This window comes from Doryrhamphus excisus, chromosome 19 (assembly GCF_030265055.1).
Source record: "Doryrhamphus excisus isolate RoL2022-K1 chromosome 19, RoL_Dexc_1.0, whole genome shotgun sequence".
Classification (NCBI taxonomy): Eukaryota; Metazoa; Chordata; class Actinopteri; order Syngnathiformes; family Syngnathidae; genus Doryrhamphus; species Doryrhamphus excisus.
Window position 1 is genome coordinate 15,956,233 of NC_080484.1, and position 27,680 is coordinate 15,983,912.

Below are 27,680 nucleotides of genomic sequence, written 5' to 3' on the forward strand. Positions count from 1 at the left end.
ATTATTATTATTATCATTATTATTATCATTATCATTATCAGTATAATAATAATAATAATATAATATTAATATATAAAAATATATTAATTATTAATATAATAATGGTTATTATTATTATTATTATTATTATATTATTATATAATAATAATAATAATAATAATAATAATAATAATAATAACAACAATAATAATAATAATAATAATAATAATAATAATAATAATATAATATTAATATATACAAATATAGTAATTATTAATATAATAATAATAATAATAATAATAATAATCATTATTATTATTATTATTATTATTATTATTATTATTATTATTATTATTATTATTATTATTATTATTATTATTATTATTATTATTATTATTATTATTATTATTATTATTATTATTATTATTATTATTATTATTATTATTATTATTATTATTATTATTATTATTATTATTATTATTCAGGGTTGAAATGAAAGCAGGGGATAAAAGAAGCCCAAACTTGTAATCTAATTAATTATTAATACTAATTTATACTTTTCATAACTGCATCCAAGACTGGCATGATGACCAGAGAGCTATGTTGCAATCATAAACTGTATAAGGATCCTAAAATATTGTGACAGGTCAATAACACTCAAAAAGTTATTACTTAGGCCTATAAATATTTTTTTTATTGTGCAATAAATATTTTGCAATAAAAATAATTTTTAAAATAATATTTGCGTCATATTTTTAATGACCTCTCATGGCCCACAGGAAGCATTGAGATCCTGAGCTCAATGAGTTTTCTTATCTGGTTAAATAAAGGTTAAATTAAAAAAATCAATCAAATAAAAGCGTAAGTAAAGCTGAACAGTAACAGGAAGTAAAGCTTAACATCATGGCTACCACTCACTGTTATCAAAGCAAATACGTCCAATGGCTCTGCCAGCGTTCAGCAGCATCTCCTGATCTCCGCTGTCCAGGTAAGGAACCAACACCTTTACCAAGCCCGCCTCGATACACAAGCCCCTGACTGCCGCTGAAAGACACAAAGATCGTATCTCGCATCGAAATTCATCATAAATGGGAGGGGGGGGGGGGGGGGTAGTATAACGTACCTTCCCGGGCCATTTCAGCCACCACCAGAGCAACCTGGCAGCTCAGACTGCTTTTATTCTTTAACACTTGAGCCAAAATAGGTAGGATCCCACTTTTAGAAATCTCAACAGCAACATCTTTCTCTGTGGAAGTCGTGAGGAAATATTCAAGGATTACACATCGATAAAGCATACATGAGCGAAAAAAAAATAAAACATTACTTTGCATTTCATGCCATTTTTACAATGAAGGCCCCTTTAAGGCCCCTTTAAGGCCCATTTAAGGCCCCTATAATCCCCTTTTAAGGCCTCTTTAAGGCCCCTATAAGCCCCCTTTAAGGCCCCTTTAAGGCCCAAAGTGTGGACAAGCTTATAAAGCCATTTCTAAAGCTTTGGGACTCTAGCCAACCACAGTGAGAGCCAATATCCCAGGCTTATATTGATTTTTTTTTACTTCTAAGGGCCAGTGGCGTCATTAGGCCTATTTTAAGTTCTTAAGCCCCCCTAAATAATTTGATATTTTTTATTGATTTTTTTCATTTATTTTTTTTTTTTGTATTTTTTTTTTTTTTTTACAAAAAAATCTCTGACAAATTGTATATAATAGGGCAAAAGCAGGCTAATAAGCAAGACAATAAGCAGGCGGGGTGCTGGAGCCTATCCCAGCTGTCTTGGAGCGAGAGGCGGGGTGGGGTACACCCTGGACTGGTGGCCAGCCAATCACAGGGCACATATAGACAAACAACCATTCACACTCACATTCATACCTATGGACAATTTGGAGTGGCTAATTAACCTAGCATGTTTTGTTTTTTTTACTTCTAAGAGCCAGTGGTGTCATTAGGCCTATTTTTAAATGTTCTTAAGCCCCCCTAAATAATTTGATATTTTTATTGATTTTTTTTACAAAAAAAAAATCTCTGACAAATTGTATATAATAGGGCAAAAGCAGGCTAATAAGCAGGCTAATACTAGCCTACTGCTACTAGTAGTAGTACTAATAATCATTCATTCATTTTCTACTGCTTATCCTCACGAGGGTCACGGTGGGTGCTGGAGCCTATCCCAGCTGTCTTGGGGCAGCCTGGACTGGTGGCCAGCCAATCACAGAGCACATATAGACAAACAACCATTCACACTCACATTCATACCTATGGACAATTTGGAGTGGCTAATTAACCTAGCATGTTTTTTTGGAATGGGGGGAGGAAACGTGGACTGACTTTTCTCCAAGAGTGCATCCAGTAATGTGTCCAAATGAGGTTTGAGCTCCTCTTCAATGAGGTCGGTGCTCACGCTGATAGCCTGCAGTGCATCAGTCAGCGAGTCTGTACAAGACAAACATCAACAACAAAAGATTTAAAAAAATATATATAACCTGACTTATTAATTCCATCAAAATATATTGTGTAAATGATATAATAAAGAAATACTAATAAATAGCTTATAAGGCCAAACATGCCATGGCTGCATTTGATTGTTAAGCAACATGGCCAGCCAATCACAGGGCACATATAGACAAACAACCATTCACACTCACATTCATACCTATGGACAATTTGAAGTCGCTAATTAACCTAGCATGTTTTTTTTTGGAATGCGGGAGGAAACCGGAGCACCCGGAGAAAACCCGTGTGGAACATGCAAACTCCACACAGAGACGGCCGAGGGTGGAATTGAACCCTGGACTCCTAGCTGTGAGGTCTGCGCGCTAACCACGACCTAGCGTGTCTTGCACTGCCAAAAAAAAAATCGATTCGGTAGAGTATTATTTGACTTGACTTTGTCTTACTTTTACTACGTTGACAATGTGCCGAGCCCAGACCGTCAAAACTAGTGGTGTCCAAACTGCAGCCCAGGGGCCATTTGTGGAACATGGCCAACATTTTTTTTTTTTAATTGTAGAATGTCAATCAAATGTTCATTCATTCATTTTCTACCGCTTTTTCCTCACGAGGGTCGCGGGGGGGCTGCTGGAGCCTATCCCAGCTGTCTACGGGCGTAAGGCGGGGTACACCCTGGACTGGTCGCCAGCCAATCACAGGGCACATATAGACAAACAACCATTCACACTCACATTCATACCTATGGAAAATTTGGAGTGGCTAATTAACCTAGCATGGTTTTTGGAACATGCAAACTCGGTGAGGTTATCTGCGCGCTAACCACTCGACCGCCGTGCCGCCCTCAATGACTGAATAACAATCATATATATATAATGATATATAATAATATAATTATATATACAATAATCATAAATCAACTAATAAATGTATAACGGTGTTTCAGCTGCATTTCAATAGAAGTTGTCCTGCTAGCGTATTGAATAAAAGTAAGACACAGGAGACTCCTAGATGCTAATCAGCTCAACTAATCCATTGTAAGTCCAATAAAAATAGCCCAGGCAGGAAGAAGCAATTGCTATGAAGATAATGCAGTACTACTGCATGTAGTACGCGTGCGGTTTGATTCCTAACGAGAAACATAATATTGGGTATGAAAGACTCACCGGTCTCTGTCGTGTCTTCCATTGTACTCGGGGTGTGGAGTTTATCGAGAGTGGATGTGGATGTGGATGTGGATGTGTGTCCACACGAGGAAGAGACCCAACCTTTTCAGTCGCTGTCTTTCTCTTGGGTTCCTGGACTCTTTTTTTTCTTCTTTCTCGCTCTCTCAATCACAATTAATCACATTAATCTCTCGCTCCCTCCCTTCCTCCTCCTCGCTCCCACTGCCGTCCCCACTGTGGGGATTGTCCCAGCTTGAACTCATCGTAATGCTTCCTGTGAGTCCTGCTTTCCTTCCCAAGGCAAGACCACAGAGCTTCCAGTGCGGCGGTCCGGCAACGTGCACCCCTTTTTGGACTCAAAGTGAGCAAGGGGGGTGGGGGTGGGAGTACCTTAAGACTCTCTTAGATTCTGGGACTGACGACCGCTTCTTTGTTACCAAGCCTTGTCCCCACGGTTCAGCTTAAGGTCCCTCAGTGGGCATCACCCGGCTCAGGTAACCCACCAAACCAAACCGCTTTTACGTAAGGTTTCTGGTAATCATCATGAAGAGGTTGAATTTTTTTACTTGGGCTCACCTAATCCTCAGATCCATCGGTCTAGACCTGACAGAAAGTTCTCTTGTGTGGGTTCCGCCCTCACCCGTGTCGAGACCGATTGACTCCTTAATAGCTTAATAGTGAGCCTCTACTATTTCTTTGTTTTAAACCTAAGAAAAAAACTGTATGGGTAAAGGACAAAGAAGCCAAAAACTTACCACTTCCACACACAATGAGAGGACTTAACATATGCAGAAAGACTTTATTTGTTTTTGGCATTGTCCAGCAAAACAGCAGGGTTGAATATATGCTAAATACAAGTACTGCGTGTTCAGTGAAGCAGCAAAGCCATCTTATTTTACTACAATACTTTGCAAAAATCTGAGGCCACCGTTACGACATCGGTGGAATTGAAAATGAATTTATTGGCACTATATTAAGCTATAAACTATGTTAAGAAAGCAGGAAGTGAACAAATATAACAGTTAGTGATTGTAAAAGTACCAGACGGAGGGGTAGGATTTAATAAGCTTTGCTTCTTCCTACTCCTTTTGGACATGTGGAACTGGGAACTGACTATTATTAATTTAATTTAATTTAATTTAATTTAATTTAATTTAATTTAATTTAATTTAATTTAATTTAATTTAATTTAATTTAATTTAATTTAATTTAATTTAATTTAATTTAATTTAATTTAATTTAATTTAATTTAATTTAATTTAATTTAAAAATTTCCTTAAATGATATTAAAAAGCAGGAAGTGAACAAATGCAACAGTTAGTGATTGTAAAAGTACCAGATGGAGGGATAGGATTTAATAAGCTTTGCTTCTTCCTACTCCTTTTGGACATGTGGAACTGGGAACTGATTATTAATTTAATTTAATTTAATTTAATTTAATTTAATTTAATTTAATTTAATTTAATTTAATTTAATTTAATTTAATTTAATTTAATTTAATTTAATTTAATTTAATTTAATTTAATTTAAACATTTCCTTAAATTATATTAGAAAGCAGGAAGTGAACAAATGCAACAGTTAGTGTTTGTAAAAGTACCAGATGGAGGATTTAATAAGCTCTGCTTCTTCCTACTCCTTTTGGACATGTGGAACTGATTATTATTAATTTAATTTAATTTAATTTAATTTAATTTAATTTAATTTAATTTAATTTAATTTAATTTAATTTAATTTAATTTAATTTAATTTAATTTAATTTAATTTAATTTAATTTAATTTAATTTAATTTAATTTAAAAAAAAAACCTTAAATGATATTAGAAAGCAGGAAGTGAACAAATGTAACAGTTAGTGATTGTAAAAGTACCAGATGGAGGGGTAGGATTTAATAAGCTTTGCTTCTTCCTACTCCTTTTGGACATGTCGAACTGGGAACTGATTATGGGATGCACTCAATTGTAAAATGAAATAAAACCATTACCATTACCAATACCATTACCATTACCATCACCAATACGACCTAAAATCAACATAAGTTACATGGCTGGCCATTAAGTATACATGCGGTATACATGTATACCACATGTATGGTATACATGTATAGCATACATGTGGTATCTGCTCCTTTGAAATGGACATTGATAACTAAGCAGTGTAGTGGTCTCATTATAATAATAATAATAATAATAATAATAATACAACAGTAATGATTGGCTAGTATGCTCATTATTAATGATTATGTGTTTAAAAAAAGGCATGAGAAAGCGTGTTTAAGCAAAGTACAACTCAAGCTGATGGTGGACTAAGACATCGCAGTATTTAAAAGCGCTAGCATTCTTCCAGGACTTATTTCTCCATCTCTGATGCCATCTTAGCCTTGAACACCTTGTCCACCGCTTCAAGTATGCTTCCCTTGTTGTTAGCAATATTATAGGATGTCAGGCTCATCAACGCCTCGAAATTCTCCTCCGAGTAAATCATTTGGTCGGTGGTGAACGGTGACGTGCTGGTGCTCACGTTCACCTCGCCGGCTTTCATTTCCTCCTCCGTCTCACGCTTCACACCTGTCAGGCACAATCACAGCAATCACATGTAGTTACCGAGGAACTAGTGAAAAACAAAAAAGGAACTAAAAACCAAAAGGCACATGCATTTAGAGTAGTTACTGAGGAACTAGTGAGGAACGAATGAGTAGTTACTGAGGAACTAATGAGGAACACATGAGTAGTTACTGAGGAACGCATGAGTAGTTACTGAGGAACTAGTGAAAAACAAAAGGATCTAAAAGCCAAAAGGCACATGCATTTAGAGTAGTTACTGAGGAACTAATGAGAAACTCATGAGTAGTTACCGAGGAACTAGTGAAAAACCAAAGAGGAACTAAAAGCCAAAAGGCACATACATTTAGAGTAGTTACTGAGGAACTAATGAGAAACTCATGAGTAGTTACCGAGGAACTAGTGAATAACCAAAGAGGAACTAAAAGCCAAAAGGCACATACATTTAGAGTAGTTACTGAGGAACTAGTGAGGAACGCATGAGTAGTTACTGAGGAACTAGTGAGGAATGCATGAGTAGTTACTGAGGAACTAGCGAGGAACGAATGAGTAGTTACTGAGGAACTAGCGAGGAACTCATGAGTAGTTACCGAGGAACTAGTGAGGAACTCATGAGTAGTTACTGAGGAACTAGTGAAAAACAAAAAAAGGATCTAAAAGCCAAAAGGCACATGCATTTAGAGTAGTTACTGAGGAACTAATGAGAAACTCATGAGTAGTTACCGAGGAACTAGTGAAAAACCAAAGAGGAACTAAAAGCCAAAAGGCACATACATTTAGAGTAGTTACTGAGGAACTAGTGAGGAACGAATGAGTAGTTACTGAGGAACTAATGAGGAACACATGAGTAGTTACTGAGGAACGCATGAGTAGTTACTGAGGAACTAGTGAAAAACAAAAAAGGATCTAAAAACCAAAAGGCACATACATTTAGAGTAGTTACTGAGGAACTAATGAGAAACTCATGAGTAGTTACCGAGGAACTAGTGAAAAACCAAAGAGGAACTAAAAGCCAAAAGGCACATACATTTAAAGTAGTTACTGAGGAACTAGTGAGGAACGAATGAGTAGTTACTGAGGAACTAGTGAGGAACGCATGAGTAGTTACTGAGGAACTAGCGAGGAACTCATGAGTAGTTACTGAGGAACTAGTGAGGAACGCATGAGTAGTTACTGAGGAACGCATGAGTAGTTACTGAGGAACTAGTGAGGAACTCATGAGTAGTTACTGAGGAACTAGTGAAAAACAAAAAAGGATCTAAAAACCAAAAGGCACATACATTTAGAGTAGTTACTGAGGAACTAATGAGAAACTCATGAGTAGTTACCGAGGAACTAGTGAAAAACCAAAGAGGAACTAAAAGCCAAAAGGCACATACATTTAAAGTAGTTACTGAGGAACTAGTGAGGAACGAATGAGTAGTTACTGAGGAACTAGTGAGGAACGCATGAGTAGTTACTGAGGAACTAGCGAGGAACTCATGAGTAGTTACTGAGGAACTAGCGAGGAACTCATGAGTAGTTACCGAGGAACTAGTGAGGAACTCATGAGTAGTTACCGAGGAACTATTGAAAAACCAAAGAGGAACTAAAAACCAAAAGGCACATGCATTTAGAGTAGTTACTGAGGAACTAATGAGAAACTCATGAGTAGTTACTGAGGAACTAGTGAGAAACTCATGAGTAGTTACTGAGGAACTAGTGAGAAACTCATGAGTAGTTACTGAGGAACTAATGAGAAACTCATGAGTAGTTACTGAGGAACTAATGAGAAACTCATGAGTAGTTACCGAGGAACTAGTGAAAAACCAAAGAGGAACTAAAAGCCAAAAGGCACATACATTTAAAGTAGTTACTGAGGAACTAGTGAGGAACGAATGAGTAGTTACTGAGGAACTAGTGAGGAACGCATGAGTAGTTACTGAGGAACTAGCGAGGAACTCATGAGTAGTTACTGAGGAACTAGCGAGGAACTCATGAGTAGTTACCGAGGAACTAGTGAGGAACTCATGAGTAGTTACCGAGGAACTATTGAAAAACCAAAGAGGAACTAAAAACCAAAAGGCACATGCATTTAGAGTAGTTACTGAGGAACTAATGAGAAACTCATGAGTAGTTACTGAGGAACTAGTGAGAAACTCATGAGTAGTTACTGAGGAACTAGTGAGAAACTCATGAGTAGTTACTGAGGAACTAATGAGAAACTCATGAGTAGTTACCGAAGAACGAGTGAAAAACCAAAGAGGAAGTAAAAACCAAACGTTTGGCGGTGGGGACACGTATCCTCGGAGGGTAGCACAGACCTTTCCATGCAAACCAGAGGTGGTCTTAGTACAAAAGATGTTTCACACAGTACACACGGTGTACTTCATGGTCATTACACACACAGTACACACGGTGTACTTCATGGTCATTGAGTATTGTCGGGTCTGTATGCTGTCAAAGTACACACCTGGTTGTTTGAAGTGCTTGAATGAAATGTTGACAAGCGGGAAGAGAATGACGATTGGCGCCTTGGGATTCTCTTCATCCTCGAAGACGTAGACCTCCTTCTGAGGTTCTGCATCCAGTCGGGCAAAATCCACACGAGGGAAGGCTAGCTTATGGTCCTCGCAGTAAGTAGCTGTCTGCTTTATGGCCTGTTAAATGACATCATGTCAATCATTTCTGTATGTAACGGTACATTCATTCTGGTTCCCATGTTTTGATATGGAACCTTAGATTTGGTGCAGTGTATTGGTTTCCCATCTTGTACACATGAAGTATTTACGGCATCGTACTGCACTGTCAAAGGAGAATACAGAGCCTGAAAAGCTCTTCCAAGGTTCCAAGTCTCCCGTTTGGGAATACTTGACCTTCCCAGTGAAATACATAAAAACGGATGAGTAGATAAAACGAAAGCAGTTGTTCAATAAAGATGGGGAACGGGACTACAAGCTAGAAGTATTAATACTACACTTCAACCAAACTTTACTACATGTAGAATAATCATCACGGCGGACGAGTGGATAGCGCGCAGTACTCCGGTTTCCTCCCACATTCCGAAAACATGAATGATTGGATGCACGGTGTAAAAAAGTGGTTAGTGCGCAGGCCTCACAGCTAAAAGACCCGAGTTCAATTCCACCCTCGGCCATCTCTGTGTGGAGTTTGCATGTTTTTTTTTCTCCGGATACTCCGGTTTCCTCCCCCATTCCGAAAAAAAACATGCTAGGTTAATTAGCGATTCAAATTTGTCCATAGGTATGAATGTGAGTGTGAATGGTTGTTTGTCTATATGTGCCCTGGGATTGGCTGGCCACCAATCCAGAGTGTACCCCGCCTCTTGTGCCCGAAGACAGCTGGGATAGGCTCCAGCATCCCTGCAACACTTGGAGGATAAGCAGTAGAAAATGAATGAATGAATGAATGAATTATTCATGGATGCACGGTGTAAAAAGTGGTTAGCGCGCAGGCCTCACAGCTAAGAGACCCGAGTTCAATTCCACCCTCGGCCATCTCTGTGTGGAGTTTGCATGTTCTCCGGGTACTCCGGTTTCCTCCCACATTCCAAAAACATGCTAGGTTAATTAGCGACTCCAAATTGTCATTAGGTATGAATGTGAGTGTGAATGGTTGTTTGTCTATATGCGTACCGTTTACATCCATAGTTGTGAGCAGATCAGATGATTTTGACATTTACCATGAGGATGTCGTCTGGATTCCAGGAATAATCAAGGCATATGATGATATCCACCTCTCGTTCTGGACGCAGGACGGGAGCAAGGCCGATATTAATCGCAAGAGCGGAATCAACAAGGTGCAAAGTGGAGTCGCGGGGCGTCAGGGTGTTGGGAAACGCATCCGGGTGTGCTTCTATCGACAGAAAACATTCAGGTGGAAAATACATTCAGGCATTAGTGCCACAACTGATGATCATAGAAATGTGTTAGCTATTTACGGTGATGCCTTGGTTAACGTTCGCCCTGGTTGGCGCCTTTTTCGGTTAACATCCAACATCCGATTGGTGCAAACATTTTTGCAAAAAATGATGTGCATGACAGTTGTATTTGTGCTCGCTTTCTTTCAATCTATGAGCAGGTCTTAATTGCTATATTCAGATGCTATATTCAGCTATTGGGAAAGTTTTCCTTACTTTACTGTCAATGGATTATGGACCAAGGAGGAAAAATGGGATTGCCCTCCAAGCATAATGTCATCTCCTGTCCCCCCCCCCTGTGCAAAACTCACTTTGTATCATCTTCAGTGTGTAAAACCGTAATTATTTTTAACATTTTACATTATTTCTATGGGAAAATTTGTCTGTTTTGGTTTGAGTTGACCTCACCTAACGAATTAATAATGCTAACCAAGGTATTTTTACATTTTGTTACATTTTTTGTTCTTTCAAAGTTGCATTTGTTATTTTATTTATAAATATATTATGACAAACTTTGGGGGCAAGCACTTGGCAGGGTGCGGCGAGTTTAAGGCTCACAATCTGATCATCCGTCAGGGAGCAGCTAAAGCCCCGGTTCCAACCCGCTGTACTCGAAAGTGTTGGCAAAATCTGGAGACGAGTACTATCTCAGTCCAGGCACTATGTAGCACTTTTAGTGCAGGAGGAACTTTCGTTGTGTGCAGGGCTACATCGAATTTGGGAGTGTAACCTCGAGGGGGTCGGCTGAAGGCAGCGGATGCGGCTGGAAGGGCCCGGCAAAGGCGGGCAAACCTGATTTTCATTCAGGTTTTTCAGTGAATAATGTGAGAAGACTAGAAATAAATACGTTGTGTGATCACAAAAGGTGAGTTGTGGAAATCAGTTGTGGTAAAAACGAGCATATTGGCTTTGTTTACTTGAAATAAGCTACGGAAATAAATGTTACAAAAATAAACTAGCATGGGTATTTTCATTTAGTAAAAGTAGCTTTCACAATAATAAACATTAACAGGCAGTAGTACATTGAAACATTTACACTGCATGTATGACATCGGTATTGATATTGATGCCCATTTCACTCATGGATTATCGGGATCCTCACCTCACCCAGACTCCACCTCCATCAGCCCATGAGTGAGGTGAGTTTGAGACCCCTTACCAAGTGTTCAGAAGGTCCAATACTGGTGGGTCAGCACCATGGAGTGCCTACCTTTCTTAGTTACGGAGGAACCAGTGAAAAACCAAAGAGGAAGTAATAACCAAAAGCGTCATGGAGTGCCTACCTTTCCAGGCTTTGAAGTTGGCGTGTGTGTTGTACTTTGAGTGCAGGAAGAGACCATGCATGAAATTGTAAACTGTAGAAACAACTGGACGGTTACTCAAGAAATCGCTGATGATTTTGGAGACGTGTGTGGACGGATCTACAAGGCGTGTATCAACAGTGGAAGGTTCACCGTCACTTTCTGTCAGAGAGGTAAAAAGAGAAGGTCAGCAGCACTTGACTGGAACCTGAAGTCATGTTTACCAACAACTTGTTACGCTCATGAAGGATGGTTACACAGACACGCTTGACTGACTGGTGGAGAAGTCATTGAGAGTAGTTACATAGGAATTAATGAAGAAATCATGAGTAGTTACCGATGAACTAGTGAACTAATGAGGAAATAACCAAAGGCACAATCATTTAGAGTTGTTAGGAACTAGTGAGGAACTCATGAGTAGTTACTGATGAACTAGTGAAAAACAAAAGAGGAACTAAAATCCAAAAGGCACATACATTTGGAGTAGTTACTGAGGAACTGGTGAGGAACTCATGAGTAGTTACTGAGGAACTAGTGGAGAAGTAATTTGAGGAACTAATGGCTCAAGGCACATAAATGGAGAGTAGTTACATAGGAATTAATGAAGAAATCATGAGTAGTTACTGAAGAACTAGTGAACTACTGAGGAAATAACCAAAGGCACAATCATTTAGAGTAGTTACTGAGGAACTAGTGAGGAACTCATGAGTAGTTACTGAGGAACTAGTGAAAAACAAAAGAGGAACTAAAAACCAAAAGGCACATGCATTTAGAGTAGTTACTGAGGAACTAATGAGAAACTCATGAGTAGTTACAGAGGAACTAGTGAAGAACTCATGAGTAGTTACTGAGGAACTAATGAGAAACTTATGAGTAGTTACTGAGGAACTAATGAGAAACTCATGAGTAGTTACCGAGGAACTAGTGAGGAACTCATGAGTAGTTACTGAGAAACTAATGAGAAACTCATGAGTAGTTACTGAGGAACTAGTGAGGAACTCATGAGTAGTTACAGAGGAACTAGTGAAAAACAAAAGAGGAACTAAAAACCAAAAGTCACGTGCATTTAGAGTAGTTACTGAGGAACTAATGAGAAACTCATGAGTAGTTACCAAGGAACTAGTGAGGAACTCATGAGTAGTTACTGAGGAACTACTGAGAAACTCATGAGTAGTTACTGAGGAACTAATGAGAAACTCATGAGTAGTTACTGAGGAACTAGTGAGGAACTCATGAGTAGTTACCGAGGAACTAGTGAAAAACAAAAGAGGAACTAAAAACCAAAAGTCACGTGCATTTAGAGTAGTTACTGAGGAACTAATGAGAAACTCATGAGTAGTTACCGAGGAACTAGTGAGGAACTCATGAGTAGTTACTGAGGAACTAATGAGTAGTTACTGAGGAACTAGTGAGGAACTCATGAGTAGTTACCGAGGAACTAGTGAAAAACAAAAGAGGAACTAAAAACCAAAAGTCACGTGCATTTAGAGTAGTTACTGAGGAACTAATGAGAAACTCATGAGTAGTTACCGAGGAACTAGTGAGGAACTCATGAGTAGTTACTGAGGAACTAATGAGTAGTTACTGAGGAACTAGTGAGGAACTCATGAGTAGTTACCGAGGAACTAGTGAAAAACAAAAGAGGAACTAAAAACCAAAAGTCACGTGCATTTAGAGTAGTTACTGAGGAACTAATGAGAAACTCATGAGTAGTTACCGAGGAACTAGTGAGGAACTCATGAGTAGTTACTGAGGAACTACTGAGAAACTCATGAGTAGTTACTGAGGAACTAATGAGAAACTCATGAGTAGTTACTGAGGAACTAATGAGAAACTCATGAGTAGTTACTGAGGAACTAGTGAGGAACTCATGAGTAGTTACCGAGGAACTAGTGAGGAACTCATGAGTAGTTACTGAGGAACTAATGAGAACCTCATGAGTAGTTACTGAGGAACTAGCGAGGAAGTGAAAAGGCAGCCTTACCTGTGTTGCTGATCTCGGGTCCAAACCAGGCCTCCCAGTTATGGTCCAGGTGAGGGTCTTGCATTAATATTTGAGCCACGTTGACAGAAAAGAAGCTGCTCCAGATGCCTAAATGATGGAGAATTGTAGAAGAAGGAAACGCTGAGTTCCATTTCTTCTGTGTCATGGTGCGGTAAGCTAACAGCAGGAAAACAATATCCTTACCAATCAGATAAGGGATACGGACTTCTGGGAGTTTTTTGATGGGATGACCGAGGAGGAACTGACTGCCAAAGTCTTCAGTGTTGACGTATATTCCGTACTTTTGGAAGCCAACCTCGTAAGGCGTGAACTCACACCACTCTGATCGTTTTGGATTCAAAATGGAACATGGTTAGTTGCATTGTACAGCGTTGGGCTAGATCATCAATACAGGAGGTCCTCCCTTCCATGGACCACCTATGGAAAGCCATTCCCAATTGTCCTCCATTGGATTTAGTAGATGTGGGGAACATGCAGGTTGGTCTAAAAGAGTCATCTTAAAGGGGAACTGCATTTTGGGGTATTTCCTCCCCAGCATTTCAGTATGTGGAATCAAACTATAGAATGGATTGAGTAAGGAAATCAAACAATGCACAACGATGAGCCAATTCAAGAAACAATACAAGCAGTTGATGTTTGCTAAATACAAGGATGAAGAGTCTTGAACCAGTCATGATGTGCTATATATATCACTATATTGACACTTACTATGGTACCCATTATGGCATTGGATGCTCATATCACCGAGTACTTCGGTACGTGACAAAAAATAAAAATAAATTAAAAATGTTTAAAAAATAAAAAAAATAAAAACATTTTTTTATTTTTTTTAAAAATCAATACAAATTAATAAAATAAATTAATGACTAAATAAATAAAATAAATTAGCTAAATACAAGGATGAAGAGTCTTGAACCAGTCATGATGTGCTATATATATCACTATATTGACACTTACTATGGTACCCATTATGGCATTGTAAAATAAAATAAAAATAAAATTAATCAAAATTAATCACATTTAAAAAAATGCAATTTTTGAAAAATTATATTAGGAAAGCAGGAAGTGAACAAATGTAACAGTTAGTGATTGTAAAAGTACCAGATGGAGGGGTTGGATTTAATAAGCTTTGCTTCTTCCTACTCCTTTTGGACATGTGGAACTGGGAACTGATTATTATTAACTGATTAATTGAATTGAATTGAATTTAAAAAATTCCTTAAATTATATTAGAAAGCAGGAAGTGAACAAATGTAAGAGTTAGTGATTGTAAAAGTACCAGATGGAGGGGTAGGATTTAATAAGCTTTGCTTCTTCCTACTCCTTTTGGACATGTGGAACTGGGAACTGATTATGGGATGCACTCAATTGGAATCTGATAAAAAAATAAAAAAATAAAAAAAAAAATTTAAAAAAAAATTAAAATTAAAATTAAAATTAAAATTAAAATTAAAATTAAAATTAAAATTAAAATTAAAATTAAAATTAAAATTAAAATTAAAATTAAAATTAAAATTAAAATTAAAATTAAAATTAAAATTATACATTAAAAAACAAAACTTAAATTATATTAGAAAGCAGGAAGTGAACAAATGTAAGAGTTACTGATTGTAAAAGTACCAGATGGAGGGGTAGGATTTAATAAGCTTTGCTTCTTCCTACTCCTTTTGGACATGTGGAACTGGGAACTGATTATGGGATGCACTCAATTGGAATCTGATGCATGTTCAAATGAAATTAAACCATTACCATTACCATTACCATTACCATTACCATTACCATTACCATTACCATTACCATTACCATTACCATTACCATTACCATTACCTTTACCATTACCATTACCATTACCATTACATTGTTGACATTCATCAACTGCTCTTAACATTTTGACCAGGAGTGTATTCCTCTAGTTGAAATATGAAGTGTTGTTCATTTATGATATTTATGTATGAAAGAGGAGGACCGTCTGTACTTTACGTAGAAAAAAAAGTGTCTGAAAAGAGTTGTTTTTTTTTTTTTTACCAGCTTCAGATTCACAGCCTGCCTTGTCCTTCATATTGACAGCCGTGTATACGGGTAAGGGGTTTTGGCCTTCATGTACTGCCCCTCGCTGATCAGAGAGGGTACTGCTCAATTTCTGCAAAGGTCCAACCCACATTAAGATGATTGTTGATGAGCAGAAATATGACGCGGCGAGTCGCTTACCTTCCCAAAGACCGCTTGTTCATATATGAGGGCAGCCATGTCGGTTTGGGATGGGATGTGCCCTTCGTTTATCTTTTCTTCTATCTCTTGGCTGTAATATTGCAGTTTCTCCGACGTGAAGAGACTGGCGAAGTCCTTACCGATCTCTTTCTTGATTTGAGTGACGGTTCCATCTATGCTGCGTTGGGACCAGTGTGATCCTTGGTACAATGCAGACATAGCCCTGTTCAACAAATCCAAGAAACTCTAATCCAAATCTGAGATTTCGAGTATAAAGTCGCAAATCTTTGAGAAAAAAAAAGTTGTAATATTAACTTGGGCAAAGGTCACATAAGTCGCCCCTTTTCATAGCTGTCCCAGGCAATGCCTGTTAGGAATGGGAGAATAAAGCCATAAATGTATGATGTTATTATTAAAAAACTAGTAACACTACAAGAACAAAGTGGTGCATTTAAGATGAAAAAAAAATGGTAATTTGATATGAAAGGGCGGGGGTTACCGTATGACCTTTGACCTTTGACCAAGTGGCTTGTGAATAAAGCCTTACTAAGTGACTTACCAAGTGGATCCAGACACTCCCGTGATGTAGGAGACAATGTCCAGGATGTTTAAGTCCTTCAGGCTCTTCAAACTACCAAGCAGTCCTGTCATCGCTCTGGTTCCTCCTCCTGAACCCACCAGAGCAATAGTTGGCACCTACACAAAGACGCACATGTATTCTTTTTAAGTGCAAACCTTTTCTAATGTTTTTTTTTTCTGAATTGTTGCTGTCTGGTATGGAGGACCAAAACTGCCAAAATAATAAATAAATAAATAAATAAATAAATAAATAAATAAATAAATAAATAAATAAATAAATAAATAAATAAATAAATAAATAAATAAAAACAAAAATGAAAAAAATATATACATAAATAAATAAATAAAATCAAAAATAAATACAAAAATAAAAAAACAAGATTCAAAAATTAAAAATAAATGTAGAAATAAATACAAAAATAAAAAACAAGATTCAAAAATGAAAAATAAATACAAAAATAAATGTGGAAATAAATACAAAAAATAAATATATAAATAGAATTACATATCAATAAATAAATAAAAGCACTCTGCTCTCATATCTATTGGTTGATCGACATGTGAGTGCGAAAATCGACTAGCTGTGAGGTCTGCGCGATTAACACTCGACCACCTTGCAGCCCCAGACTATGGAGGACCAAAACTGCCAAAATAATAAATAAATAAATAAATAAAAGTGAAAATAAAAACAAAAATGAAAAAAAAAATCTAAAAATTAAATACAAAAAAATAAATATAAATGGAAAGAAAAACAAAAATAAAAAAAAATATACATAAATAAATAAATAAAAGCAAAAATAAATACAAAATTAAAAAACAAGATTCAAAAATGAAAAATAAATACAAAAATAAATGTAGAAATAAATACAAAAATAAATATATAAATAGAATTACATATCAATAAATAAATAAAAGCACTCTGCTCTCATATCTATTGGTTGATCGACATGTGAGTGCGAAAATCGACTAGTTATGCCTGCAAACGGCCACACCAAGAGGAAGTATACAGGGAGAAAAGTATACATTTACCGGGACAATAATGGCGAAATATCTGCTAGCAAACGGAGATCCCTGGAGATTGCAGCCATATTTACCGCCATTGAGAGTGGAGTGGTGTGGTGACTTCCTCTTGCTGTGGCTGTTTGCAGGGCATACCTAGTCGATTTTCGCACTCACATGTCGATCAACCAATAGGCGAACAGTTCAACCCAAGACACACTTAGGACCGCCCCCTCATTTGAATAGTTTTTCCTTCTGCATTTCAAGCTGACATTGTCTGCAGCATGAAATAAATACATATGAGAACAGAGTGCTTTTATTTATTTATTGATATGTAATTCTATTTATATATTTATTTTTGTATTTATTTATTTATATATTTTTTTATTTTTGTTTTTATTTCCATTTATATTAATTTTTTTGTATTTAATTTTTTGATTTTTTTTTCATTTTTGTTTTTATTTTCACTTTTATTTATTTATTTATTTATTTATTATTTTGGCAGTTTTGGTCCTCCATAGTCTGGGGCTGCAAGGAGGCCGAGTGTTAAGCGCGCAGACCTCACAGCTAGGAGACCAGGGTTCAATTCCACCCTCGGCCATCTCTGTGTGGAGTTTGCATGCGTGGGTTTTCTCCCACATTCCAAAAAAAAAAACATGCTAGGTTAATTAGCCACTCCAAATTGTCCATAGGTATGAATGTGAGTGTGAATGGTTGTTTGTCTATGTATATGTGCCCTGTGATTGGCTGGCCACCAGTCCAGGGTGTACAATGAAGTTGTTGTTTCACTTTGAGTTTTGGAAATAATGTCGACAAGAAAATAATATATTATAATAAAAATAATTAATAATAATTATAATATATTTTATAATAATATAAAATATTTTTAAAATATTTAAATATTATTTAAATAAATGTATAATATATATTATAAAATATAAGTAGCCCCTGAGAGGAGTTAAGGGAATTTCATTCAAGGGAACATATTGGAATATGCTGGGATGGCAAGGCGCTGTCGAGGGTCTGCTCTGGGACCCTGAAGGTAGCACCCTGACCATCATATCGGGCGTCATGATCTAGTTGATCTAGTACCTTGTTGGGTGATGGCGGAGAGTCCAGACCAAAAAGATTTTGCATATTTTGCCTCACAATAATTTTCCTCTTCTTCAGATATTCTTTCTCTTGCTGCGGGATGTCAAAATCCATACGCACTGCCAGAGGGTTGTCCACACTGTCGAGGTAAAAACAAAATGGATATAAAACTATAAAAGACGTTTTTTCTTAAACTTTCTTAAACAACAAGCTTGAATGGAAAAAAAAAAACGATTCAACTATTTAAAACTATTTAAAAGTTTTCCCATAACGCAAGGAATCTGAGCAAAGCATTCGTTTGTACGCTGCGATGACATCAGCCTCCCTCTGGGCTCCTCTGGCTCATTCTGGTGGACAGAGACAGCATTGCCGCGCAATCCGTCATTTTCTATGCTTCTTGTCCTCCAATGAAATGCCTTGCTCAAACAAAATCCATCATTGGAAAACATTTTTTTTCCATTTTAAACTCGATTGGGACATGTTTTATATATTTATATTATATTATATTATATTATATTATATTATATTATATTATATTATATTATATTATATTATATTATATTATATTATATTATATTATATTATATTATATTATATTATATTATATTATATTATATTATATTAGATTAGATTAGATTAGATTAGATTAGATTAGATTAGATTAGATTAGATTAGATTAGATTAGATTAGATTAGATTAGATTCAACTTTATTGTTATTGCTCATGTCACTTGTACAGGGCAACAAAATGCAACAAATTTATATTCCCCAAAAGAAATAATGCAAATCCAAACCCAGGCACCTAAAAATAAAACAAAAATACACTTTATGGAAAATAATTGTACATTAAAAAAAATAATACTTCAATGTACATTCAATGGCACTCATGGAATGATGCAGACTTTATGTTTGGCTTCAAAAGCTTGGAGTTTTGACTGTATTGGATTTGTGTGTTACTGCATTGGGGACGTAGTAGTAGTAGTAGTAGTAGGATCTTTACCTTTCATGTGTCTCAATATTTAAGTCCACTGTGTCCTGTGGGAGCAAAGAAAAACATCATCGTCAACAGTTAGGTTGTACGCCGTCCTCTGGCGCAACACTTGTAAAACCAAACCATGTGTACTCACTGGAATATTTCCCATGACACCTCTTTTTTGGTTTTCGGAGATTCCTTTTGATTATTGTTATTCTTTTGATGTTTTTTATTTTTTTACACCCGTAATCCACCATTTTTCCCGCCACTTCATACTATGTGTTCCAATCATAAACTGTATAAGGTCCCTAAAATATTGTGACAGGTCAATAACACTCAATAAATATATGTAATAAATAGTTTACAATAAGTTTTAAATAATTTTTAAAATAATATTCTCTCCAGATTTTGCACAACCTTCATTGAGCCTTTTTTATTTATTAATAAAATATTATTAATTTTTTATAACATCATTAAAATATTATTAATTTTTATAATATCATTAAAATAGTATTAATTATTATATAAATATATATTATCAATAATATATATTATTATATAAATCTATATAAATATTAATAATTCCTATAATTATTAATTTATTTATTAATATAAATATAATTAAATTATTCATATAATATTATATGAATTAATATATTAATTTTAATTATATTATTAATATTACATTTTGATTCCATATGCTGCTCCTTGTGTTCTTTAAATTGCCCCTCGGGGCTAAATAAAGTGTTTAGAATTGAATTTGCAAAAATGAATCATATTTTTTATGACCTCTCATGGCCCGCGGCCCACACTTTGGGCATGACTGATCCATTCATTCATTCATTCATTTTCTACCGCTTTTCCTCACGAGGGTCGCGGGGGGTGCTGGAGCCTATCCCAGCTGTCTTCGGGCATAAGGCGGGGTACACCCTAGACTGGTGGCCAGCCAATCACAGGGCACATATAGACAAACAACCATTCACACTCACACTCATACCCATGGACAATTTGGAGTCGCCAATTAACCTAGCATGTTTTTGGAATGTGGGAGGAAACCGGAGTACCCGGAGAAAACCCACGCATGCACGGGGAGAACATGCAAACTCCACACAGAGATGCCCGAGGGTGGGATTGAACCCTGGTCTCCTAGCTGTGAGTGACTGATCCATATGATTCATATTTGCTTCCTACCTGATCAATGAGCAGGGACACGTTGCTAGTGTGTTCTGGTGGAAGCGGCTGAAGCCTCACCGAACCTTCGGTCACCGTAAGGTCATCAGCCTGAAACATGTACGCAAAAAAAAATATGCAGAATATCATATGAACGGTCCAGATATGACATAATCACAGTCATATGATTGAATTTTAAACCTTCACAAGATGTTTTTGATTACCCCGACACTTTAGATCAGGGGTGGGCAAACTTTTTGACTCGCGGGCCGCATTGATATGACAAAATTTCCGGGGGGGGGGGGGGGGGGGGGGCAGACTATATATTTTACACGTAACAGTCCACCTGGTATTATTGTATCTGTAAAATTGTCATGCAATCTGCTATTATTATTTATTATTTTATATTTATATTTAAATATTTTAAAATAAAATATTATAATAATTACAATAAAATTAAAATAATAATTATTATATTATTATTATGTAAAATATGCAAATATAACAATAATATTATATATCATTAATAGAATAATTAGCATTAATATAATAATTATAATAATCATAATAGTTCTAATAATAATTATAATAATCTAATAATAATAATAATAATAATAATAATTATAATAATAATAATAATAATAATAATAATTATTATTATTATTATTATTATTATTATTATTATTATTATTATTATTATTATTATTATTATTATTATTATTATTATTATTATTATTATTATTATTATTATTATTATTATTATTATTATTATTATTATTATTATTATTATTATTATTATGTGCTTGTGTCCCTTTTTTCAGTGTCCCTGTCAAAAAACGAAATTGATACAACCATCAAAAGGTTGGCTCAGGCCATGATGCCAGGTTGTATGTTGAGTTTAAATTAAATACTTTGGAAAGATTGGGCGGGCCGTATTCAAACACTTGGCGGGCCGGATGTGGCCCCCGGGCCGTAGTTTGCCCACCCCTGCTTTAGATGAATCTGTCCAAACCAAAGGAAAAAAAAAGCTGAAACTCACAACCACTGCAAGTTCCGTGGCCAAGTCCCTGTTCATGTAGAAACGCAGCTTGGTGACCTCCTTCGTCAACAGGCGCTGATTTTCAGGACTGGCACCCTTTAGCGTTATCGCTTTGCCCAGGAAATCTGGAAAAAAATAGTACAATTCAATAATATTAAGGCTATACTATATATATATATTTATATTGTCTTTAAATATATATATACACAAATAAATCTACATATAAATACAACATATTTAATTGGAATATTTTCTAAAATAATAATTTGTTATATTGATTAATCAATGTACATACAGTCATCTCTTGCCAAATCTTTCTTTCAATTTCACAGTCTATTATTGGTTAAGATGAATGTTTACGTAATATTGATATATATTTTTGGCCTAAATTAAGTATTACCAAGCATAAAAATGACTTTATTATTATTTATATGGGTATTATGTCATGTCTAAAGGGCTCTAATAACATTAAAAAGCTTATGTAGCAGGTGGTAAACATTTTCAATGCCATGTTCTCTTATTATGTTACTATATTGGGTAATAGGAGTGTAAAGGTGACTATAGGGGTGTTATTTAATGTCTAGAGGGCTCTAATAATGTTTAAAAGCTTATTTAGAAGGTTGCAAACGTGTTATTTCTTCTTGCTATGTCTACTATATTGTTAATTGAAGTCTAAATGAGACTATAGGGGTGTTATTTCATGTCTAGAGGACTCTAATAATGTTAAAAAGCTTATTTAGGTGGTGGTAAACAGTTTTTATGTGTCTATATGTTTTATTTTGTTATATTATATCTACTATATTGGGTAATTGAAGTGTAAAGGTGACTATAGGGGTGTTATTTAATGTCTAGAGGGCTCTAATAATGTTTAAAAGCTTATTTAGAAGGTTGCAAACGTGTTATTTCTTCTTGCTATGTCTACTATATTGTTAATTGAAGTGTAAATGCGACTATAGGGGTGTTATTTCATGTCTAGAGGACTCTAATAATGTTAAAAAGCTTATTTAGGTGGTGGTAAACAGTTTTTATGTGTCTATATGTTTTATTTTGTTATATTATATCTACTATATTGGGTAATTGAAGTGTAAAGGTGACTATAGGGGTGTTATTTAATGTCTAGAGGGCTCTAATAATGTTTAAAAGCTTATTTAGAAGGTTGCAAACGTGTTATTTCTTCTTGCTATGTCTACTATATTGTTAATTGAAGTGTAAATGCGACTATAGGGGTGTTATTTCATGTCTAGAGGACTCTAATAATGTTTAAAAGGCTATTTAGGTGGTGGTAAACAGTTTTAATGTGTCTATATGTTTTATTTTGTTATATTATGTCTACCATATTGGGTAATTGAAGTGTAAAGGTGACTATAGGGGTGTTATTTAATGTCTAGAGGGCTCTAATAATGTTAAAAAGTGTATTTAGAAGGTTGCAAACGTGTTATTTCTTCTTGCTATGTCTACTATATTGTTAATTGAAGTGTAAATGAGACTATAGGGGTGTTATTTCATGTCTACAGGACTCTAATAATGTTAAAAAGCTTATTTAGGTGGTGGTAAACAGTTTTAATGTGTCTATATGTTTTATTTGTTATATAATGTCTACCATATTGGGTAATTGAAGTGTAAAGGTGACTATAGGGGTGTTATTTAATGTCTAGAGGGCTCTAATCATGTTAAAAAGTGTATTTAGAAGGTGGTAAACAGGTTTTCTATGCTTAATATAGCTTATTGTCTCTTCTTGTGTGTACTATATTAGCTAATAGGAGTGTAAAGGTGACTATAGGGGTGTTATTTCATGTCTAGAGGACTCTAATAATGTTAAAAAGCTTATTTAGGTGGTGGTAAACAGGTTTTATGTGTCTATATGTCTTATTTTGTCATATTATGTGTACTATATTGGTAATAGGAGGTAACTATAGAGGTAATATTTCATACTAGAGGGCTCTAATGATAAAAAAAAAGTGTATTCAGGAGGTTGTAAACAGGTTTTCTATGCTCCAATTACAAATTTCAATTTCAATCCGGGTCAGGTGTGGAACTAATGAACCCCCATAGGGATGAGTGTATATTATTACGCCCCGGCTTTAGTAACACCCTACATGTAAACAAAGTAGCATCCAGTGTACAATACCATAATTGTTTAGTAGCTTGTCAACACTGACGTCCAAAACAGAGAATGGGGCAGCCTGGAGGAAAGATAGATAAGGTCACTTATGCATAAACAATATCCTAAAAACTATAAAGGGGCCCAATCCTGACATTTTTCAGACCTACAGTACAGTGTGAGAAAGTGTTTACCCCATTCCTGATTTATTATATTTTGCAGGGTTTGTTTTTTTTGCACACTTAAATGTTTGTGATCATTAAACAAATAGCCACAACATACAAGTTTTCCAATGAAACATTTCCACATATTGTCACATATTTTTATCATTTTTGTCATTGTACTTTTCTTAAAAGTAATATTAAAATACGTTCTCATAGACCCGATCTTGTGTATCACCTTGTCTTGTGAAATAATAATCATGTGACACCCCGACTTTGTACACAACTTGAGTATTTTATGTATGGAACAGACTGCAGTACCCCACTGTGGGGCCCTGAAATGAGCAGAATAGGACCCCCTTGTACAATGACCACAATACACTCACACTAGGGGCGTACCATACAGTACTTATGGATGTTCCTTACCAGAAGGACTCCATTGGTGACATATTCACCAGGGGGTTCCTCACTAGAAATAAAGGAAGCGACTTTGTCAAATACTGCATTTCTCAACACTGATATTTGAAGAATAAGTGCCATGAAATGTGAGTCTGTCACCTCTGGATCATCTCAAGCTCTATTAAAATGTGGTCTGCTGACTGGGGGAAAAAAACAACGTGAAGAGCATGGCAATGAAATGCAGCAATGACAAGCACACGGTACATGTCTGATCATATGCTAGTACGCCAGTGGTCAGTTTTATGTGTCTATATGTCTTATTTTGTCATATTATGTCTACTATATTGGTAATAGAAGCGTAAAAGTGACTATAGGGGTGTTATTTCATGTCTAGAGGACTCTAATAATGTTAAAAAGCTTATTTAAATGGTGGTAAACAGGTTTTATGCATCTATATGTCTTATTTTGTCATATGATGTCTACTATATTGGTAATAGAAGTGTAAAGATGACTATAGGGATGTTATTTCACGTCTAGAGGACTCTATTAATGTTAAAAAGCTTATTTAGATGGTGGTAAACAGGTTTTATTTGTCTATATGTTTTATTTTGTCATATTATGTCAATTATATTGGTAATAGGTGTGTAAAAATGACTATAGGGGTGTTATTTCATGTCTAGAGGACTCTAATAATGTTAAAAAGCTTATTTAGATCGTGGTAAACAGGTTTTTATGCGTCTATATGTCTTATTTTGTCATATTATGTCAATTATATTGGTAATAGGAGTGTAAAGATGACTATAGGGGTGTTATTTCACGTCTAGAGGACTCTAATAATGTTAAAAAGCTTATTTAGATGGTGGTAAACAGGTTTTTATGCGTCTATATGTCTTATTATGTCATATTATGTCAATTATATTGGTAATAGGTGTGTAAAAATGACTATAGGGGTGTTATTTCATGTCTAGAGGACTCTAATAATGTTAAAAAGCTTATTTAGATGGTGGTAAACAGGTTTTATGCGTCTATATGTCTTATTTTGTCATATTATGTCTACTATATTGGGTAATAGGAGTGTAAAGATGACTATAGGGATGTTATTTCACATCTAGAGGGCTCTAATAATGTTAAAAAGCTTATTTAGATGGTGGTAAACAGGTTTTATGTGTCTATATGTACTTATTTTGTCATATTATGTCTACTATATTGGTAATAGGTGTGTAAAAATGACTATAGGGGTGTTATTTCATGTCTAGAGGTCTCTAATAGTGTTAAAAAGCTTATTTAGATGGTGGTAAACAGGTTTTTTATGCGTCTATATGTTTTATTTTGTCATATTATGTCAATTATATTGGTAATAGGTGTGTAAAAATGACTATAGGGATGTTATTTCACGTCTAGAGGACTCTAATAATGTTAAAAAGCTTATTTAGATGGTGGTAAACAGGTTTTATGTGTCTATATGTCTTATTTTGTCATATTATGTCTACTATATTGGTAATAGGAGTGTAAAGATGACTATAGGGGTGTTATTTCCTGTAGCGCCAAACCCATTTTATTCCTTGTTCCTACCTTGGGATCTAAAGCGAACGTCATGGCTTCCTTCTTCCCTAATGAGAGATTGCCGAGGTCAAAGAGGACACTTGAAATCAGGTCATCAGATGAAACAGGGTCCCGGTCATGTAGGTTGATCTCCAAAACGTTCTGCAGAAGCAAAGGACATTTTGACTTTGCTAGGAATCCTGTTTATTTGGGTTGATGCCTTACTTTCAGATGGGAGGGGACCCTGAAGCTGAACGTTTCATTCCACTCTGGGTTGTCACTGTTGTGGATGATGGCCGTGTTGTATTCACTTGCTGCTGCCGTCGGCAGAGAAAGCGACACGTAGCAATCTGATTCTGAAACTGGGAGACACGGAGGAAACATCACAGGGCAGTCATCCCTTCACTGCTTCCACACATGAAAACATGGAAAACTTGACTACTTTCCAAGTACACTTTTTAACATGATTAGAGCCCTCTCCACATGAAATAACACCCCTATAGTCACCTTTACACTGCTATTAGCCACAGAAAATAAGACATAATATAGAGCGACGCATGTTAGCATTGGGGGAGTTCCTCATTGTTTTTTTTTTTCTACTTCTGCTTTCTGCACAGTACTTCCTGCTGTGGCTATTGTCTCATCAAACGCTTCCTTTCAGCTCACTGTGATGTCACCGTGAGCCTTGTGAGATGTTGCCAACTCCATCCCGGCGCTGACTTTCTTATATGGGCGTGCCTGGGTACAAGCTGTTAGTAGCTGCACAAGCTGAGTGGGACCAATCGCAGTGGAGTGGGTGGGCCGTGCAGCCCCTGCTGTTCCATGTTTTTCCCCCATTTGTGGATAATGGCTCTCACTGTGGTTGGCTGGTGTCCCAAAGTTTTAGAGAGAGCTTTATAACCTTTTTCAGACTGATATATTTCTAATAACTGTAATTTTTATTATTAATATTTCTAATAATAATTTCTGGGTGGCACGGCGGTCGAGTGGTTAGCGCGCAGACCTCACAGCTAGGAGACCAGGGTTCAATTCCACCCTCGGCCATCTCTGTGTGGAGTTTGCATGTTCTCCCCGTGCATGCGTGGGTTTTCTCCGGGTACTCTGGTTTCCTCCCACATTCCAAAAAAAAACATGCTAGGTTAATTAGCGACTCCAAATTGTCCATAGGTATGAATGTGAGTGTGAATGGTTGTTTGTCTATATGTGCCAGCCTGTGATTGGCTGGCCACCAGTCCGAAAAAGCGGTAGAAAATGAATGAATGAATGAATTCCTAATAACTGTTTTTGGAATGGGGGAGGAAACCGGAGTACACGGAGAAAACCCACACAAGGGGAGAACATGCAAACTCCACACAAAAATGGCCGAGGGTGGTATCGAACTCGGGTCTCCTAGCTGTGAGGCCTGCTAGCAGGCTTTTAAGCTTAAAATTGCTTTGGAATTGCCTGCCATGACGTCCTTGTCACAACAACATGAGGTCATTCCAATGGGCGTGGTCTCTTATGGTCTCACTATAAACTTCAATGGTAAATTGTACATTTGACTTATTTTAGATTTATTTCGATTCCACAAAGCAAATCCATGAGCGGGAAGCTGCACTTACAGAAGTCGTTGGACGTGTGTATTTTGGCTGCTACTATGGTCACATTTAACTTCCAGTAGGAAACCATTTCCTTCTGTTGGAGGGAGGAAAGAGACGACATCCATAATAGAATTCCATAAATAAAAAATGTTATTTGCTTCAATCTGTGCATATCTTACCCCCAAATTTGCCACTCTGAGTTGACGGGTTTCCGGATTACTAAAGAATAGAAAACACTAAATATTAAATAAACAGGCAACATTTTACTAAAAAATTTTTTTTTTTTTAAAAGACATAAAACTACCTCTCCTGCAGCTCAAAGGCGATCCAAAGTTTACCCTTCAACATTATAAATATAAAGAAAGAGCATATGATGTCATTTATATCAATATCAAAATATCATAATGTCCTATTTATACAGTAGCAATATATTGCTGGTGTGTGACTACATCCTTCTTGCTGTGT

The 27,680-nt window shown here is 36.0% G+C and overlaps 2 protein-coding genes across 3 annotated transcripts in view; both read right to left on the bottom strand.

The window, feature by feature from the left end:
* Positions 1–3,990, bottom strand: part of si:dkey-191g9.5 (rap1 GTPase-GDP dissociation stimulator 1) — a 13,027-nt gene extending 9,037 nt beyond the window's left edge. Inside the window, exons 1-4 of one of the 2 annotated variants that reach the window (XM_058056659.1) lie at positions 3,591–3,990; positions 2,305–2,409; positions 1,103–1,225; positions 898–1,023 (exon numbers count right to left, since the gene is read on the bottom strand). In XM_058056659.1, coding sequence (XP_057912642.1) covers positions 898–1,023; positions 1,103–1,225; positions 2,305–2,409; positions 3,591–3,612 — 376 coding nt within the window. In that variant the 5' untranslated portion in view covers positions 3,613–3,990. The remainder of the gene's footprint in view (positions 1–897; positions 1,024–1,102; positions 1,226–2,304; positions 2,410–3,590) is intronic. The other variant, XM_058056660.1, reaches the window with a different exon arrangement.
* Positions 3,991–5,421: 1,431 nt separating this feature from the next.
* LOC131107025 (cytosolic phospholipase A2 zeta-like) lies at positions 5,422–27,516 on the bottom strand. Its single transcript, XM_058056649.1, has 20 exons — positions 27,395–27,516; positions 27,237–27,309; positions 25,861–25,997; positions 25,666–25,797; positions 24,253–24,293; positions 24,121–24,163; positions 23,561–23,615; positions 21,433–21,557; positions 20,415–20,504; positions 19,251–19,285; positions 18,252–18,390; positions 16,141–16,277; positions 15,582–15,804; positions 15,399–15,513; positions 13,557–13,694; positions 13,353–13,460; positions 11,351–11,530; positions 9,831–10,003; positions 8,601–8,787; positions 5,422–6,154 (listed from the first exon to the last, which is right to left on the bottom strand). The coding sequence occupies exons 2-20, from the start codon at positions 27,301–27,303 to the stop codon at positions 5,937–5,939; spliced, it is 2,343 nt and encodes a 780-aa protein (XP_057912632.1). The 5' UTR covers positions 27,304–27,309; positions 27,395–27,516; the 3' UTR covers positions 5,422–5,936.
* Positions 27,517–27,680: the final 164 nt, after the last annotated feature.

Bases quoted from the DNA above. Each gene is read 5' to 3' on its own strand.
- LOC131107025 (XM_058056649.1), bottom strand. From the start codon at position 27,303: ATGGTTTCCTACTGGAAGTTAAATGTGACCATAGTAGCAGCCAAAATA. The intron at 19,286-20,414 runs GTAGGAAGCAAA...TTGCTCCCACAG, and splicing joins TGTCCCTGCTCATTGATCAG to GACACAGTGGACTTAAATAT. The intron at 11,531-13,352 runs GTAAGGCTGCCT...CCTCTCTGACAG, and splicing joins ACCCGAGATCAGCAACACAG to AAAGTGACGGTGAACCTTCC.